The following is an 18,845-nucleotide window of genomic DNA, read 5'->3' as shown; positions in this document are numbered from 1 at the left end:
CCCTGCCCTTGCTGTGTTTCCTTTGACTCCCTTCTTCCTCATCCTTCCTTGTCTCTAACAGTTTGCAATTTAAATAGTAAGCTCCATGATTGAGAGGCATGTTGTTTTTAATTATTTTGCTCTGTAAACTAGTATGTACATTTATGGCACTGAATTAATTAAATAACTTATCCTCTTTCATAGGAACAGTATGGACTCAAAATATTTTGACCTTGATTTTGCACAAAGGTCATCGAGATGGAACTGAACACATAGACTTACTAGATAGAGCTCCATGGCTGGAGGCCAATGTCCGCAATATGGACTACGTCAATCGACCATCACCTCGACTCTTTACTACCCATCTACCCTACTATTTAGTACCAAAGGGATTAAGGAATGGAAGAGGAAAAGTAGGTCTTGCCGTATTTATTATTTGATCAAATCAAATGTTTGTCTCACTTTGTTTTAAGCCCAGAAAGAACACATCCCATTTATCACATGAAACAGAACAATTGTGAAGTATGCTTTTTCAGATCATTAATATTCTTTAAAAAGTGGAAAATCCAGTGTTTACACATCTTACTCATATCTTCATGTAAAATAATTAGCATACCAGGATAGTATTAGCATACCAAACCTTTCCTCCCTGGTGGGCCGGCTCGCCAAGGATCAGCATCTTTCCCCTGAATTTCCTGCCTCAATCTTGTGGTACAGTTTGGTCAGCACAAAAAAGAGCCATGCCATTTCTCTAACCTGCATCATTCCTAAAGCTTATGTCACTGGATCAGAATGAAAAAAGAGCACAGAATCATAGAATCATAGAATCATAGAATCATAGAGTTGGAAGAGACCACAAGGGCCATCGAGTCCAACCCCCTGCCAAGCAGGAAACACCATCAGAGCACTCCTGACATATGGTTGTCAAGCCTCTGCTTAAAGACCTCCAAAGAAGGAGACTCCACCACACTCCTTGGCAGCAAATTCCACTGCCGAACAGCTCTTACTGTCAGGAAGTTCTTCCTAATGTTTAGGTGGAATCTTTTTTCTTGTAGTTTGGAACCATTGCTCCGTGTCCGCTTCTCTGGAGCAGCAGAAAACAACCTTTCTCCCTCCTCTATGTGACATCCTTTTATATATTTGAACATGGCTATCATATCACCCCTTAACCTCCTCTTCTCCAAGCTAAACATGCCCAGCTCCCTTAGTCGTTCCTCATAAGGCATCGTTTCCAGGCCTTTGACCATTTTGGTTGCCCTCCTCTGGACACCTTCCAGTTTGTCAGTGTCCTTCTTGAACTGTGGTGCCCAGAACTGGACACAGTACTCCAGGTGAGGTCTGACCAGAGCAGAATACAGTGGCACTATTACTTCCCTTGATCTAGATGCTATACTCCTATTGATGCAGCCCAGAAGAATGGCTGTTTTGCTGTTCTGGAAGTGTCAGCTTTGTCAATGGGTGAGATGGTGGGAATTCAGAAGAATTCAGCATAGGATATGTTGCTGCAATGAGATTTCCAGGAGATTTGAAGGGAGAATGAGACAATGAAGACCAACGTCATATAACTGACAGGAGGGTCTGTCAAAAATGCATCTCAAGGGGGACTTCCGGCTGAGAAAATTGTGTGCTAAGCAATCTTTATTGTTGTAGTTTAGTCGTTTAGTCATGTCCGACTCTTCATGACCCCATGGACCAGAGCACGCCAGGCACTCCTATCTTCCACTGCCTCCCACAGTTTGGTCAGACTCATGTTGGTAGCTTCAGGAACACTATCCAACCATCTCGTCCTCTGTCATTCCCTTCTCCTTGTGCCCTCCATCTTTCCCAACATCAGGGTCTTTTCCAGGGAGTCTTCTCTTCTCATGAGGTGGCCAAAGTATTGGAGCCTCAGCTTCACGATCTGTCCTTCAATCTTTATTAGCGGCTAGTTAATAGGGAGACTTATAAATGATGAAAGATGATCAGATATAATTCTGATTACCCAAACAACTCACCTTTGAATCAAGTGGAGGTGGGGTCAAAGGGCAAGCCTCCCAGCTCTGAAGAAATATTTCATCATTGTTCCAGCGGGATATAAAAACCTCCAGGGAGGCGAGGAAAAATCCAAGAGTGAGAGGCAGGTACACTGAGCTTGAACACTGTATAAAGGCTCTAATGTTAGAGCATCAAGTACACATTCTCTTCTCTCTTAGTTACTATTACCAGTACTGGAAAGAAGAAAATTGAAATTGGACTCTGACAATTAAAAACCACACAGAAAAAATAAAGCTGCAGATGGTTAACAATTTTATTATTTGATACAAGCAGAGAATATTATGGGAAAAGCCAGGTTTGGGAGAACAGTTTCATTGCTAGCAATATCTATCTCATCCTTGGAAGAGTCAAGCCAAAAAGAATTTGTTGTTATTCCTGCAGGTTGTTTATGTGGCCAGAAACCCAAAGGATGTTCTGGTTTCCTATTATCATTTTACCAAAGCTGCATGCACACTAGAAAAAGTAGATGACTTTGGGATTTTCATGGAGAGGTTTTTGTCTGGAAAAGGTAAGGATGATTTGCCACTCTAAAACAAGTCACTTTTGTCCCTTCATTCCCTATCCTCCTTTGAAAACAAATAAAAGAAATTCAGTGTGCGGTAAGGAATTATTCCAGAGTGCCACATCTGATGCTGTTGGTTGCTCTGAGGAAGTCTAAACTTACTTTCCATGTGCATCCATAATAGTTTTTCCAACTAAATTAATTACAGCACACAGGTTTATGCCATGGATAGCTGCTGACCATTGAGGCAGAAGGTAGGGTATAAATTTGACCAACTCCCAAAGCAAATCAGGCATGAGCTGAAGCAGCTACAAATCATTACAGGGTGGATCACCTAACCCTGAATGAAGTGTAGAGATTGGTGTCAAGTTATAAGTCAGAAACCCATAAAGGGTCTCCTAAATGTTGTAGGTATCAACTGCCACACCATATATGGAAACTGCCAGAGTGCTTCCCATCCCAGTGTGATGGAGGAAGGCTAGACTGATCTCAGCCCACCCATCAATCTCCCATCACACTGGGATGGGAAGCACTGCAGGGAGCCTTAAAATACAGAACTCCTCTGCAAATTCTTTCTCTGAGAAAGTGTTTGGCGAGGTTGGGAGCTATTCATTCAGCCTGTGTTTGTTTTCTTTCCTTTCCAATCCATCTCATTCCGATTTCAAGCTGCTTTGTTTCATTGAAAGGTTGGGCTGAATTTTATTATGATCTAATGGTTTACACTATTGCTGGTTCATATTTGGTTCCTTTAAAATGTTTTAATTCATTTTATCTGAGTGTTATGCTGCTCTCCAATAAATAAATAAATATATATCTCCTCTACATTTACGCCAAATCAACTTCTCTCCTATCAGTAATTGCAAGTTTATGGTTGGACCACGTGGAAGGCTGGTACACTCAGAGAGATTACTTCAATATTCTATTTCTTACCTATGAAGAAATGAAAAAGGTAAGGTGTCAAAATGTTACCAAGTCTGATATTAAACAAGCATCAAAACTCACCTTTACAAAATACAGGAAGGAAGCAATATGATGATTCAAGTGCCCTGACTGAAGAAGATTCTGCCTCATCATCAATTTAACACAGTCTATGGTCTCAATTTGAGTGAGCTTATCATGTTGCATTGAAACCATTGTGAATTTATATAAGCAATTTCAAACCCCCCGCCCCCCCAGGAATCAAAAAGTTGCCCTTTTATTATTAACTAATTTCGAAGCAGTCATGGTTGAAGCATATTCCCACATCAACTATCAATCAATCAATAAATAAATTACAACATGGGGGTGTGCCTCTTTGCAATCATCTTCTAGCCAGGCAGCATTTTAAAAAGCACACAATATCTGAATATGCAATAATGCAATGATTTTTACCAACATAGTTAATGGAAACAATGAATTCTGACACTATCTTCAGAAGAGACAAGCACTCCAACTGCCTGCTTGAAAACCACGAAAGGTTTACTGAGTGTTCAATACAAACAGTTCAAAACCCCAATTCAGCTGCTGCTTTCCTTGATAGTCTTCCCTCCTTTCTAAATGATAAAGAAGCCCAGGAGGACATGGACCTAGGACCAGCTTTTTAGGCCCTAAACTCCAAAGAGTGCACTGTAACCATTTACCCTGAGAGATGATGGGGCTGTAAATAAAGTGTTCCAAGCAAGATATATCATTTTACAGGCCGAGAAGAGATGTCACAGAACGCCCCCTCCTGTCTGGAGTGGTGGCATTTTGTTTATTTATTTACTTGTGGATTCAATTTAAATAGCTGTCCCATGGGTGGCTCACAGAACAAAAGCAACAGTTACAAGTACAATATAATGCAATGGCAATTATTCCCAACTAGTCAAAGAGAAACGCTGGCTGCTTGTTCCCTCTGCTTGTTATCCTGCTTGTTCCATGAATTTTAGTCACGAGGCTGTTGTGTCTCTCAGTTGTGGATGGCTTGACATCAAAACTATTTCCCATTTCAGGATCTAAGAAGCTGTGTCTTGAAAATATGCGACTTCCTGGGAAAGAGACTGACGGAAAAGGAGGTGGATGCTGTTGTGGATCAGGCTACATTTAATAAAATGAAAGCAGATCCCAGGGCAAACTATGACTTCTTGCCACCAGAGTTCATGGACTACAGCAAAGGACATTATCTTCGCAAAGGTAAGTCAGTGGCAGATCAAACTGACTTGGTGCTGCTTGCAGAATCCCTGACAGATTCACCTGACAATTGGTCTGACACGTGATGTTCACCAAGGCGATTTAATTTTCCCAGTCTTTCATAAAACTCTTCAGTTTCCATTGTTTCCTAATTTTAGACTTGTTCTAATATGTACTTTCCCTGCTGTTGTTTCCTTCAAAATATATGTATTTAAGGGTGGCATATTTGTTTTTCCAATCTGGAGTGTGGAGACTCAGCCAGATGGGTGGGGCATAAATTATCATCATCATCATCATATTCCCAACTAGGGATGGAATATATCTGGTGTTATAGAGATCTATTTGACCACCACAATGCACGTTCTTTCTGTCTGCTTCCTGGGCCAGGCACTGTTGGAGACTGGAAGAACACGATGACAGTCGCACAAAATGAAAGGTTTGACAGCGTTTTTAAGGAGAGAATGGAAAAGCTGCCCATCAAGTTCTGCTGGGACATCCATGAGGAATCATGAGTCTGCCTTCAACCTGGAAGGATGAAATACAGTTCACTGTATGCATTTAATCCAGGCCTATTTGTAAGAGTTAGTGAGAAAAACTCTCATGTGGCTTAATAGCCTCCTAATATAATACTGTAATATGTGCAAGATTTTTAAAAAACACAATAAAATTACATTCATACTGTGCTCTTACTCTGTTTCTACACCCCTGAGCATGTCCTAATTTCTGACTCTTTGTTGCCCCTGTTTTGTTCTATTAAATTTCTTCTTTGCAATAAGGAGAAATAGTTTCTTGTAGGTTGAAAATGTTTTATGTATTACTTTTGTATAAATAAATAATGCCCTATAAATGCCCTATAAAAAGAAATAAATTTAGCAGATTACTAAAACAAACGGGGGGAATGGTACTATTAATGCTACAAGTAATTCATAGGAGGAAAAATAAAGTATGTTACTGGAAGTTCGAAACTGGTAGAAGTCATTTTTACCTGATCAGAGGAAGTGAATAAAAAAGAAAGGGGTTGCCATTTTTCTTGCTAAAACATCATCACTCCAAAACCCCCCTTGAATAGATTACAGACCTAGATAAGAGATTTATTTTTGGAATGTGCTGTGAAAGAATATTTACTAGGATGCATTTATGCACTCAACAATAAAATAATTATTTTCAGAAAAGAAATGAAATTATTAATGTCAGCACAGATGAGATTCTTCTCAGTGGAGAATTTAATGGGGTATCAAACCCCAAAACAGATCACACAATTTCTAAAGATAACAAAGGTGTTTTACCTAAAACGTTGAAATGGTAATGTTATGGAGAAACTTTCACACAACCAATTATACCTTTCACTCTATTCCACATAATTTTTATTTGGAATTGCATTTTTTCCCCTAGCATCTCCTCCTCTGATTAGATCTTAACATGAAAATTGGAAGTCCAAGTATATATGTGGACCAGGCGCCATTTGTTAACAGATCATAAGGAAGTAAATGTCGTTGAATGGTCAATCTTATATCACATGGGAGGGGGGGCCTTTACAGCAGGGGTGACTAACCTGTAGCTCTCCAACTGTTGAATTATAGCCCCCATCATCCCCGCCTGTGCTTCTGCCCACATTGCCCTAGTGTCGTGGCTGCCTCACCCCCAAATTATTCTGATAAGCTGTGATGCCAGACACACTGCCAGCCACTCCAGGGAATTTGTGTTTAACATTTGGAGGGCCACAGGTTCCCGACCCCTGATTTAGAGCCAAACACTGAATACACTTCCTAAAGCAAATCTGTACATCTCGCCCTTTCTCTCTTTATCATTATTAAAATGAACACCTCCACTGTACTTCCATAATCTTTGGATGCTGTGAAAGGGAGAGTTCTAAAGAGCAACTTCTTTTCAGAACAACTGGTCCTAAGAAGGTTTAGGACTGAAGATAATATGAGAATGCTTCTCGTTCTATGTTTTGCTTTGTGCACAACGCAATCGTTTCAAACCCAAGGCCTTCGCAATACAGTAAGATTAGCGTTTCAAGTGCAGTTTAAACTTCAACACCCGGTACAGCTTCTTCTATAACGCAAGAGATTCAAGAACGCGAATGTCAAACACCTGAAGTCAATTTATTATCTGTGATGAAAGATGTCAGAGAAGGTGGCCTCTTGGAATTAAAATACTTTTGTCTTAAGTAAAAGGGGAACCAAAACATATGTGGGTGTCTCTCTGTACAAATGTTCATACAGGTTGATCAGTAAAGTTGGTACAACAATTTCCATCTAGTCGCTCTCTAGATGGGCAGGGTTATAGTCAGGATCGTCTTCTTCATCCTCCAACTCCAAATCATCCATTTCCTGGAACAAAGATTCATCTACTTCCACACTGTTTCCAGCTTTGGGGAGAGAAGAGAGATAAAACTGTCATTCTAGAGTCATTCTAGAGTTCAAAAGCCCAATATCAGATGGACTGCCTGCTATGCTTGCTAAGAATCTTTAGCAAAATGCTATGAAGAGTCAATGCCATCTACTGCTCTACATAGTTATATTAAACAGATTATCTAAAGCAAGCCAGATGGAGAGGTCTAGTGGGCTGCATTGTGTCTGAGGTTTGTGAACTAAAAGGCAGTTTAGATCTCCACTGCGTGCCATCAGTTGCTGTTGAACAACATGCATTTTGGGTTTGTTATATGGAGTATCCCAATTCTTCCTCTGCCTTTTAAACATTTTTAAACCCAACACAGCCTAAGCAGTGTTTGAGTGCAACAAATTATGGGGAAGGGGCCCTCAAAACAATAATCTTGAAGTTTTCCCAGTGGCCTATATTATAGGGACTTTATGTCTCCTCTGGTCAAAAATCAGCTTTGGGAAAGGGTTTTACACTGAGGGAAGGATTAAGCCTCTGCTCTCCTCACTCTCACTTGTTTTATTCTGAGCTTCCACAAACTGCTTTGGATTTAAAACAAAAGAAATATAGGGAAGAATAATTGGATTCTATGTAACCTGCAGTTTGTGTCTATGATTAATTAAACCGGAGCATTCAAGTGCTTTCCATTCCAAAAAGGCAAAATGGAACAACAGTGACATCTTCTGGACAGTAAAGTGGCTGTTATTTTCCACATGTTCTTTGTTACCTTGGTCCCTTTATATTGAGGCTACAATCTCATGCAGTAAACCCCATGACCATCTCCTTCCATATGAACCTTCCCGGACCCCTTCTGAGGCCCTCTTTCGTGTGCCTCCTCGAGAGGTCCGGAGGGTGGCAACACGAAAAGAGGCCTTCTCTGCAGTGGCTCCCCATCTGTGGAATGCTCTCCCCAGGGAAGTTTGCCTGGCACCTTCATTATACACCTTCAGGCACCAGGCAAAAACTTTCCTTTTGAATGTTTCCTTATGTTTAACATTCCTTTTTTTAACCAGGCCTTTGGTTGATTTGACTGACATCCTATGCCCTTTGAAAATGTGGCTTTTGCGCGGGGGGGGGGGGATTATTGGGTTGTTGTTATTTTTATAATATATTTTGTTTTTGTTTTGTGAACCGCCCAGAGACCTCTGGGTGTAAGGCGGTATATAAACTCAATAAAAAATAATAATAGTAATTAGCCTACATTATTAAGGCTGCATTATATCTCTGCTTCTCTGGGGAATAAGGTGCATTCTTTTTACTTTTAATCATTACCTTTCTGTTTTGTCTTTAGGCCAAGCAGCCAAGGTGATGAACCTGAGCCTCTCAGACACCCAAACTAGGCACTACCCAGGGGGAGACATGATAAGCTTCTGCCTGTCTTTGACATACCCCCTCCCCTCACAGGTGAAGAGCTTTGCCACCCTCCAGCTTCCATCAGCGCATTGGCCACATTTGGGGGGTGAATGAGGATGACGAGCCAGGCAGCCATCCCTTTTTGCAGGGACGCATCCTGCGCTTCACACCAGGTGCTTATAGCACAGAACTGGCAAGCAAAACATTAAAACTTTTAACCCCTTCCAAAAGTGCTAGAGGCAGCATTTAGGCCGCTACCAGGGGCAGATTTTGTTCTCAGTATGAATAATTACAATTTGTAGCAATGGAAATAGGATTCGCCAGTTACCTTCTTCCAAGAACTGAATATCAGATGTGTCAAGATTATGATCTGTTTCGAACAGCTGTTTCCCTGTAAGAAATAAGAACATGATAAATTAAGAACAGCCCTGCAGGATCAGGCCCATCTAGCCCAGCATCCTCTTTCCCACAGTGGCCACCTAGATGGCTTTCGGAAGTCCATTTTGGGGCCCACCACCCGCTCTGGCCTACAAATCCCATCAGCACCAGCCAGCACAGCTGTTAGGGAAGGGCTGACCTAAGGCAACTGATACCTCTTACCTGTTAGTTTATTTTTGCCAGACTGTTCTTCCTCTTTCACCTTCTTTCTTTTAAATTCTAGCATCTCTAAATCAAATTTTGCTTTCCAGCTTAGAAAATTTTCAATGGTGACCGGGGTGCCATGGAAACATTGCTACGCAGAAAGGCCAAAACAAACAAACAATATTAATATACAATTCAGAAAACAAAACAATCAAGAACACACAAGTCTGCTCTAGCTGTCTGGTACTCTTGGACTGAGGGACAAATGAGAAACACTCTGTCCCTATTCATCCTCTAAAGGACTAAAGGCTGCAGTACACATGTGTGGGGGGGGGTTGGGGTAGTGTGCTTGAGAGCTAACTTATTATTTTATTAATTTATAAATCACACTTCACATTGAACTTCAAGGCAATTTTTCAAACATACCCTAAAACCAACTAGAAACAGTTTAAAACCCTGCCCTCCTTGACTGTTTTAAAAACAATACCAAAAAAAAACCACCTAGGGAAGAAACCTTTTCACCCAGCAGGAAAGCTTATCGGAACAAAAAATGTCTTCAGTTGTTTCCTGAAACTGTCATATCTCTGCAGAGATTTTGTAGCAGAAAACTGGGGCAGCTACAATGAAATCCCAGCTCCGAGTTATTGTGGAGTGGGTTTCTGACATCATTTTAAGGACTTCAAGGAGAAACGCTTCTGCAAAATGCAGTGACCTGCTGGCTCAGCCTTGCAAGCAGGGCTTTTTTTCAGTTGGAGCTCACCGGAACTCAGTTCTGGCACCTCTCAGGTGGGCAGCATTGCCATTCTAAGAGAACAAGGGAGGCGCTTATGGTGAGTTCTAGAAAAATAGCACTGCTCTCAAGTAACCTGGTCCTGAGCTGTGATAAGCCTATACATATTGGTACCAAAACCTTGAATTTGGTCCCATAGCTTTGGGAATCATTCAGTTGAAAAGGTGGGTTACAGATCTTTAATAATAACAACAACAAGAACACTTAGAAGAGGTTGCTGGACTAGGCAAAGTGAGTTTAACAGCCCTCCTTATTTACCACAAAGTGTATTAAAGTAAAGCTACACTTAGCCAGGCCGGGGAGTCCACTAAGATTTCTTGTATTCAGCAAATAAGAAAAACAATTTCAACTAAACTTTCACCTTTTCTGCTTCCTCTGCCTCTTTCTCCTTCTGTTTAGTTTCCTCTTCCCTCCTTGTTTTTATCTGATCTACTATTTCATTTAATTTCTCTTGCACAGCCGATACTAGTGTGAAGATCATTACCATGCCCAGGTTCTCGTCTGCCTGAAATACAGAAAAAATGTTTAGCAGGAAATGAAGTCACATCATGGCACAGCAAATACAAAATCTGTGGGAGGAACGTTGCCAAGCAGGCAGAAAATGGGGGAGAAATATACATATACTGAATGCAAAATCCGCATGGAACAACAGCTTCAAGATAAATCACTCCTATTTATTATTTGTATTTACCAAGACTCATATTGTCTCAGACCTGCAATTCCCAACTAGTACAAAAATAGCACAAAGGCCATCTTTGCACTTTCCAATGTGTTGTGGGATAAAATATCCTATAACAGGTTACTGTTACGTTGGCCAATCTAGTTCTGATGCGACAATTTAAAAAGCAGACAAAAATAACATCAAAACCTGCAGATATGCCTTTGTAAAATTCATAAATCATTTCATGAAAGGGAAAAATAGATGGTCTATTATAACGAGAAAGAACTAATAAAATGCTACCCTGAAATGTTTCCAAAGCCACCTACAGACCCTGGAATTCATGTGATCATACACAATATAACTTAATCAAAGTAGGATTGCACTTTACCCTGCATTAAGTCCCACTGAGCTCAATGGGACTTGCTTCCTGCTAAGTTCATATAAAGATTGCAGCCTTAAATTATCCTTAACACTGCCATATTGCCAATGGTGGTGCATAACAGATTCCTTACCACCACTTCAATGCAAACTTGCTTTTTTAAGGCGTTGTGGTTCAAAGCCAGGAGTTTAATAATAATAGTAATAATAATAAAATTCAGAATAGTGATAAACTAAAGTGTGTTATTACTGGTACTGTGCAAGATATTTTCAAGTGCTCTGTCAGCTAATGGAGAGGACCAACATTAGCTGAATTGTTTGTTTTTGAAGTAGATTTATATTTATCCATTAAGTATTTTATCGACTTTACCTATCTGCAGAACCCATTATCCTTGAGCTTGAAAAAACAACCACACCCTTTATTCCCCTCTTTGTAAAGGATCTGTATGGCTAAGCATGGGGTAATAGCTGAACTTGCTGCACCTTGATGTTATTAAACATTATTAAAGAGGATGCTGTTTACCTGTTCCCGTAATAATTTCAGTATGTCTGTGATGTCACTGTCCTCAAGATTCTCTTGAGAGAGTAGTTCATAGAGGGGGATTTCATCAGGATAGCGCTCCGCATATGTGAATTTGAGGGTTGCCTGGACAGCTACAATGCAACAGAAAACATTAGAAATCGTTGCTTCATGCTGCCAACAGCACCTACTGACATTCATTATATTAGAAGCAATTTACACAACCTAGTTATGATGAAGGCCCAACACACAAACACACCAGTGTGCAACCTGCAACCAAAGTGATGGTTGCTGTTTTAAATGCAATAAAGAGGTGTCTGAGCCCTCTAATGGGAGTGTAGCTCAGTTTTCCTTACTGCATTACAGTGGTACTTTGGCTTGCAACCGTTTTGGATTACAACCACGTCAAACCCAGAAGTGCATGTCCCTGTTTTTGGATTACAACCCATTTTTGGGGGGGAGGCCCCATTGGCAAAAGCGCGTCTTGGGTTACAACCTGTTTTGGTTTACAACCGGACCTCCGGAACAGATTATGGTTGTAAACCAAGGTACCACTGTACACTCATCCTTTCCCATGGTGAAAACATAAAAATGCTTCAATGACAACATGCAGCTGCAACAAAAGAAGCTACTACTACGCTTGTTGTTGTGTAGTGGGCCTAACAATCTATATTTTTGTTTGTTTTACTAAATCCTTCACCTTATTCTGTCATGGAACCCAATGCAACACAGATGCGGTTTCCAGGCTATCTCCAAACTAGACCCTGACCAGACCTAGACTTGGTCTGTTTCAGCTAAGTGCTCGCCCCTTCAGACCATACATGGTTTAGGACCAGTTTACTAGCAGTACTGCCTTACCCCATATGTGCCCACCTGACTGTGTCAATCTGCAGACCTGGTACTGTTACACTATTATCAACGGACCACCTCCTATCAATTTAGAAACAATCAAGTCTTTTAAGCATTTTATGCCAAATGTCTTTTCTTTGTGGGAGATCTCTTTCCATATGAAAGTTCAACAGCAGTCAACTTACTTTCGTCATTTTCTCCTGCTTCAGATGTCACAGTGATAGTGAAACTTATTGGCTTTTCTGATAACACTGTTGAAGAAAGAAGTCATAAATGAAGACAATAAAGGTTTTCTCCCTCTGCCACCCAGAGGCTGGTTGGTTTTGTCTCCATCAGCCATAACACAAGAGCTTCTGCTCTTTTCTTTAAATTGTTTTATATAGGAAGGAAGTTGGATTGAAATTCAATGACCAATTAGATAACAGCTCACCAAGATCCCAGAATCAGCTGGACAGGAATAACCTCTATTAACTCAAGAGCCTTTCCCCTTTGAGGAAGGGACATAGCTTAGGGTCCCTTCCAACTCTACAATTATATGATTCAATGAAACCGTATTGCCCAGGTGAGCAACCTGGTCACTGAATTCCACACCAGCTGAAGTTTCCAAACCATCTTCAGATGCAGCCCCACATATAACACGTTGCCTCTTATCTGCAATAACAGGGATAATACTACTCATCTACAGCATAGGCTTGCCGCACAAAACTTCCTGGTTTATTTAGTGCTACACAGCCAGTTTCACTGAATGTATATGAAGGATGTGTCCCATACAAAGCTGTAGCAGTTTTCATTTGTGTCAGTGTAAAGTCAAAACAGTGCTTGCTAACCTTTTTGGCAAGTGTGACACATAAAAATGTAGGGCAAAATTCAAGCTAAGTCATACCCTGAGTACACCCATTAAAATAAATGGGGTTAAGCAATTTATGTTCGTTCATTTCAGTGGGTCCACTCCAAGTATATCTAAGCTTTCTCATCCTTTACTTATAGTAGCACAGCATGGAACAAGCAGGTGTGCAAGCCTGATTTTATGCCATGGCCCTTATGCTAGTTCAAAAGTACTACAAACACCTTTTGAAAGTTGCACATCTGTGATCCAAAGTGATCTGGTATTACAGACATACAGTGGTACCTCTGGTTATGTACTTAATTCGTTCTGGAGGTCCGTTCTTAACCTAAAACTGTTCTTAACCTGAAGCACCACTTTAGCTAATGGGGCTTGCTGCTGCTGCGCGATTTCTGTTCTCATCCTGAAGCAAAGTTCTTAACCCAAGGTACTATTTCTGGGTTAGCGGAGTCTGTAACCTGAAGTGTATGTAACCTGAGGTGCCACTGTAAATCTGCCACAGAAGCTTCTTAAAGCACAAAAGACCAAAAACCAAGCCTAAAACCCAAGGGATGTTTTGATCCAATCCCAGAATCATGTGAAGCAAAGTTTGGAAAATGAGAGCGCACATTTGGATCTCTGGAATAAAAGCAAGATCTGCCCCCAACCATTTCATAATACGGCTCCAACTGCACTCAAGGACACTTTTGATTTCAGCAGAATGTTGTTCCACACCATATTGTTATGTCTTGGCTTGTTTTAACATGGTCCGTAATTATTTGCTAAACCATCTTGGGAACTCTTTTATTAAGATCAAAAGGCAGGATATGATTTTTTTTCAAATTAGTAAGTCTTTTACAGTGGTGGTATTAAGAGGATTAATGACTGAATGAGGGCCAGGTTTTCAGGAGACTACTTGCGTGATTTGCTCTGCCCTGCTCTTCATGGGCCACCAGCATGGCAGAGGGGGCACCTCATGAGAAGCTGTGAAGACCCTAAGAAAAGCCCTGCCTGGATCAGGCCAGGGGCCCATCTGGTTTACGGGGAGCCTGAGAGCCGAGGACACAGGCGCGAGAGCACCGTCCCCTCCATCATCCGGAGGGAGCTGTCCCTGCTGCAAAGTGGGAAGTGCAAATCCCCACCACCCAGGATCCCGAGGCAAAAGTTTGGCAACTTCTCCCGTTAGGAACGGGGATGGGGGGTGGGACGGGGACCTTGGAGGGAGGTTTCCCACTTCGAAAGCCGGAAGTTCGGAGCAGCCTGGCAATGCGGGCGATCGCCGCGCCGGGAGGCAGGAGTGCGGAAAGATCAGCTGCAGCGCATGCCGGAAACTTGGCGCCGCCGCCGCCGCCGCCCTGCCCGCGCCCACCTGGCTCCGCACGCGGCGGCGCCGCTCACCTGTGAAGGAGTCCGGGTAAATGGACTCGAGCGCCTCGAGCTCGTTGCGCTGCTCCTCCGCGTAGTCCGTCATGGCCCCCCGCGGCCGGCCATGGAACCCTCCGGCCCGCAAGCGCCTCCGCCGGCAGAGCAGGGGCAGAAAGGAAGTCGGCGGGCGCAGGAGGCAGCCGAGGGAGGCACGGCTCAGGCCGCCGGGACGCACGCGCAACGCAGCGCCGCCCACTCGGCCTCTCGACTCCTCGGCCTGGCAAGGAAATCCGTGGCTCCGGCCGACGATTGGTCGCGCCTGCCGCCCAGGCGCGCAGGCCCGGTTCTTTCCCCACGGCTGCCTCTTTGCCTGGAAAGCAGGCGCGTTGCTTCCCAAGACGCTGGCTAGCCGGCCACGGCTGCCGGGAAAGAAGCGGGGGCTTCTCTTCCGCTTCGAAGCGCTTACAGTATTTGTTTCTGTCGGTCATGCGGAGAAGGGAATCGGGGGTCTCCACGGGTTGCAGCCGCTCCGTAAAGTCCTCCAGGGATAACGGGGAATGGAAGGGAAACACAGAATAACAGCGCGGTGGCGCTTGCTCCCGAGGAAGTGCATGTAGGATTGCAGCCCGCACATTGCAATCCCACGGATCTCTGCTCAGAAAGAAGTCCGTTGAGTTTAGCAGAGACTTGCTTTCAGGTTAATGTGTGTTAGCCCCGCTGCTTTAATTTCTATTCTCACCTCCAAAGCCCCATATGGCACCAGTCCTATCGCTTTCCTGTTGTTATAAGACTGCATAGAAAGAGGGAGGAAGCGTTTTGAAAAGCCAGGGGAAAGGAGTAAAGTAATTGAGGAGGGAAAGCAAAAATGAGGCAACGATAGGAGTCTCAGAATGAGGTGAGCCCCTGGACCGCAGGTTCCTCACCTGTGATACAGAACAGGGCAGGTTTTTAGGCTTGTGGATGCACGTCAGATGACTGGGAATGTTGAGAAATAGGAGTCAGGAGCAGGCAGTAGGTATGTGCTGCCAGCTTAATATTGGAGGCATTCTTGGCATGCATGCAAAAAAATAGCAGAAGACTGTAAATTCAGACTAGTAATTCATAACACTGTGGGGCATATTTTCCTTTCCCATCCTCTAATGTTTTTATAATGGAGGAGGAAGTAAACAGCAGGTAGAAGTACTCCATAGTAGCCAGCTGGCACTACAAGGCAAAAAGAAAGAGATGATTCAGCCGTCGGGGGACATGGTTATCCTCGATTCAACTCATTGATTTTCTGTTATTGCGAGATCCCTTAAAAGCTTAGCATTTAACAACCTAAAAATACTTCTAAAGGAAAAAAAAGAGAGCCATTGCATTAATTGTTTCTTTTAAATCTAGATATATTTTCTCAAGGATACAGTTGCTGGTAATGTACACGGGAAATAAATACTGTATGTCTATATATATATATATATATATATCCCAGACTGCATATCCTAAAACAGATATGCCAAATCCCACAATGAAGATCTGCACGCAGAAGATGACGGTTCAACTGGTAGCAGCAGAGCGCAGAAACAAATAGTGAAAAGAAGTCAGCCTTTTCCAGGAACCTTTTCCATATTTCCAGCCTTTTCCATATTTTAAAACAATATGAAGAATTGAATTTCCCAGAATCTTTGGTAGTAGTCTGTTCATTTCCTGTTACATTGGCAGGACAAGGGGTGATCTATCTGTAGCATCTAACAAAGGCGTTTTAAGATTTACTATAAAATAAAGGGATTGTATTGAAAGGATGACTCCAACCAAAAAAAAACTGTTGTAATCTTAAAATTTAATATCTTTCATGAAGCACTTTGTTTGAAACTGCATAGGTAAAAAATAAAAAAGGTAAAGGACCCCTGGATGGTAAGTCCAGTCAAAGGCAACTATGGGTTTCAGGCTGAGGGAGCTGGTGTTTGTCCACAGACAGCTTTCCGGGTCATGTGCCCAGCATGACTAAGCTGCTTCTGGCGCAACGGAACACCATGATGGAAGCCAGAGTGCATACGGAATAGCTGATCCCCCAAAACTTTGAACAGCCATCACCCAATGGAATTGACAGAGAACCAAATTTAAAATGAAGTTCTCATTATATAGCCATTAACATTTTCAAACACTTGCCTCAGTGTTCATATTACACCAAAGAGCAGCAAATAGTTGATCCATTTATTATGTTTTTGCTATGAGAACTATTCAGATTTTCTTCCTTAGGCACCCACGTGTCTTGTCTTTTGCCAATTCTGAAAGCAGATGAGTTTTCCAAGATACTTTATTACACTCCACATTTCATTCAAAAAGCCTAAGGCTGTAATTCTATGAAAATTTGCTCAGGATGGGATATTCCATTAAACTCAGAACGGCCAAATTGTGATTAGAGCATATGGAAAAGGTCTGATGGAGCTATAACAAAACATTTAACAAAGGCAAAAGGGACATGAGATGCATTTGTGAAATCTCCAGCTGTGCGTAACTAATTGACTCAACTACAATTATCTTTCTTCATCCTATCATTCTTTTTGTGGTGTTCACACCCAGCCAAGATACTTTATAAATATACATTCATTTGAAGCATTTCTGTACTGTCCTTCAGCAGATCCTGTGGAATAGCTTATGAAACACATAATAAAACACACATGCGACTGGGAATATAAAAACTCCAAAAAAAAAGAGAGAGAGAGAGAGAGAGAGATAAACCTGGTGCCAGGCAGGCCTCTTTGAGGAAGGAATTCCACAGAGGGAGCGTTCTCCATTTGGTCACCACCAGCCTTGTCTCAGATAACTGGGGACCTGTAGGAGATATTCCAAAGATTAAGTTAAACCTCATCACTTTGAATTGTTCTTGGAAATGGAGCAGGTGCTAGCACAGCTGAGTTGTGTTCCCACTGACCAGCCCCAGTCAATGGTCTGGCGACTCTTATCGTGAACTAGCTCTGTGAGGCTACCCTTGGACTTGGTACAAAAGCTGCAGCTGGTGCAGAATGAAGCAGCTACACTGTTGATGGGGACAAGTGGCCAAAAGCATTTGACACCTGATGAAACATCTGTGCTGGCTTCCCATATGCTGCTTCGGCATTTCAGAGTTCTTGTATTGATATACAAAGCTCTGGACAACTTGGGTCCAGGATACCTTGAAGACCTCCAGAGCCCTTCTGTCCCAGCCAGTAATCAGTATCTTTTGGAGGAGCCCTGTTCGTTTCCTCTCATGTTACAGAATCCCTATTTGGGCATTTGGAATTTCTGGTTCCATGCTGTGGAATTTTCCACGTACTTCCATAATAAGAGATTTGGCAGGAAGAGGAAGATTTTGGAGAAGATTTGTCCTCTGTAGAACTTGTTTCTGAGATTTTAGCGTCTCTATCCCATCATACCACCGCATGCATTATTTAATTGTTTTTCTTTAAGCCTCAGTCATATTATGCTCCTCCATTGATTTTGTCTGAAGCAAGGATTGTTTGTTTTTTCTCCTTAAGTGAGCTTTGGAATGAGCAAAGCCTTTCCATGCTTTAATTTTTAACTTAGAAAACGCATTAGTGAAGAAATGGAGATCAAGATGACAGTGGAACATCAATACAGTTGAGATATAGGAAATTTGGACAGCCAATAATGAAAGTCTGTGTGGCAGTGGTGGTGCACTGCCAGTTGCTAAGACCATGTGATCATCAATAAGCAGATAAATTGCATCCAGCATCAAAGAGGCCATGTATTGGGGCAAGGGGGGAGATGGAGCAGTAATGTTTTTACTTCTTCATGTATTCATGTTATTTAAGAAATAGATCTTGCTTGGTTTCATGTTTGTTTGCTCCCAAGAAAGTATGCATAGGATTGCAGCCTTTTGTCCTTTCAGATGTAGCAACCCCTCCCCCTCTGTATTATAAACCTGCTGCTCGATCCTATTTGTATTAACTCAGAGGTAAGTTTCACTTTGTTTGAAGGATTTTGTTCCAAGTAAACACATAGGAGCATAGCCTAAAACCCATTGAACTCAGTGGGAACTGATCACTGATTCAGCATACGCATTGGAAATCAATCATCTTGCATTTACTTACCGATCATTTATCTGCATGCATAAAAACTGTAATAATGGATAGAAACTGGGACATAATTATTTTTAAAAATCAAGTGCACATGCTAGCCTGTGTTGCAAAACACAGATACAAAATTGTTATGCTGTGTGATTTTATGACTGTTTACCGAGAAACATTCTACTTGGCAAATGTGCTTAGGATGACTGCGGACTACTTGTGATGCCGTAGAAGCTGTTGGCAGCTGAATGGATATAAATGAGGACCACGGGAAAGGCCCTATTAACCAGCAAATCTTTTCTGTGAACCGTCCTGAGACCTCTGGGTATAGGGCGGTATATAAATTCAATAAAATATAATAAAATAATAAAATGCAGGGGGTCATGCCATTCAGCATTGCCCCAGTTTCTTCCACTTAGAGGAGGTGAAC

General features: G+C 42.1%; 2 protein-coding genes across 6 annotated transcripts in view; one reads left to right on the top strand and one right to left on the bottom strand.

Moving 5' to 3' along the window:
- LOC309338796 (amine sulfotransferase-like) overlaps positions 1 to 5,352 on the top strand; it is a 66,582-nt gene extending 61,230 nt beyond the window's left edge. For all 5 annotated transcript variants that reach the window (XM_081856255.1, XM_081856253.1, XM_081856254.1 and 2 more), the window contains exons 3-7: positions 184 to 392; positions 2,395 to 2,521; positions 3,370 to 3,464; positions 4,486 to 4,666; positions 5,051 to 5,352. In XM_081856255.1, coding sequence (XP_081712381.1) covers positions 184 to 392; positions 2,395 to 2,521; positions 3,370 to 3,464; positions 4,486 to 4,666; positions 5,051 to 5,175 — 737 coding nt within the window. In that variant the 3' untranslated portion in view covers positions 5,176 to 5,352. The remainder of the gene's footprint in view (positions 1 to 183; positions 393 to 2,394; positions 2,522 to 3,369; positions 3,465 to 4,485; positions 4,667 to 5,050) is intronic.
- A 1,400-nt stretch (positions 5,353 to 6,752) lies between these two features.
- Positions 6,753 to 14,611, bottom strand: RWDD1 (RWD domain containing 1). The gene is made up of 7 exons (XM_081856259.1): positions 14,403 to 14,611; positions 12,367 to 12,432; positions 11,336 to 11,466; positions 10,135 to 10,278; positions 9,002 to 9,134; positions 8,730 to 8,792; positions 6,753 to 7,037 (listed from the first exon to the last, which is right to left on the bottom strand). Exons 1-7 carry the CDS (start codon positions 14,473 to 14,475, stop codon positions 6,925 to 6,927), a joined length of 723 nt encoding a protein of 240 aa, XP_081712385.1. The 5' UTR covers positions 14,476 to 14,611; the 3' UTR covers positions 6,753 to 6,924.
- Between the last annotated feature and the right edge of the window lie 4,234 nt (positions 14,612 to 18,845).

This window comes from Podarcis erhardii (assembly GCF_964252035.2).
Source record: "Podarcis erhardii genome assembly, chromosome: 3".
In the NCBI taxonomy this organism is placed as follows: Eukaryota; Metazoa; Chordata; class Lepidosauria; order Squamata; family Lacertidae; genus Podarcis; species Podarcis erhardii.
The sequence above is the reverse complement of the archived record's forward strand: the minus strand, read 5'-3'. Positions and strand labels throughout refer to the sequence as shown.

Excerpts from the sequence above, each read along its gene's own strand:
- RWDD1 (XM_081856259.1), bottom strand. The coding sequence starts at position 14,475 with ATGACGGACTACGCGGAGGAGCAGCGCAACGAGCTCGAGGCGCTCGAG. Across the intron at positions 10,279-11,335 it reads TGAAATTATTACGGGAACAG|GCAGACGAGAACCTGGGCAT; the intron begins GTAAACAGCATC and ends TCTGTATTTCAG. Across the intron at positions 7,038-8,729 it reads TATTCAGTTCTTGGAAGAAG|CTGGAAACAGTGTGGAAGTA; the intron begins GTAACTGGCGAA and ends CTCTCCCCAAAG.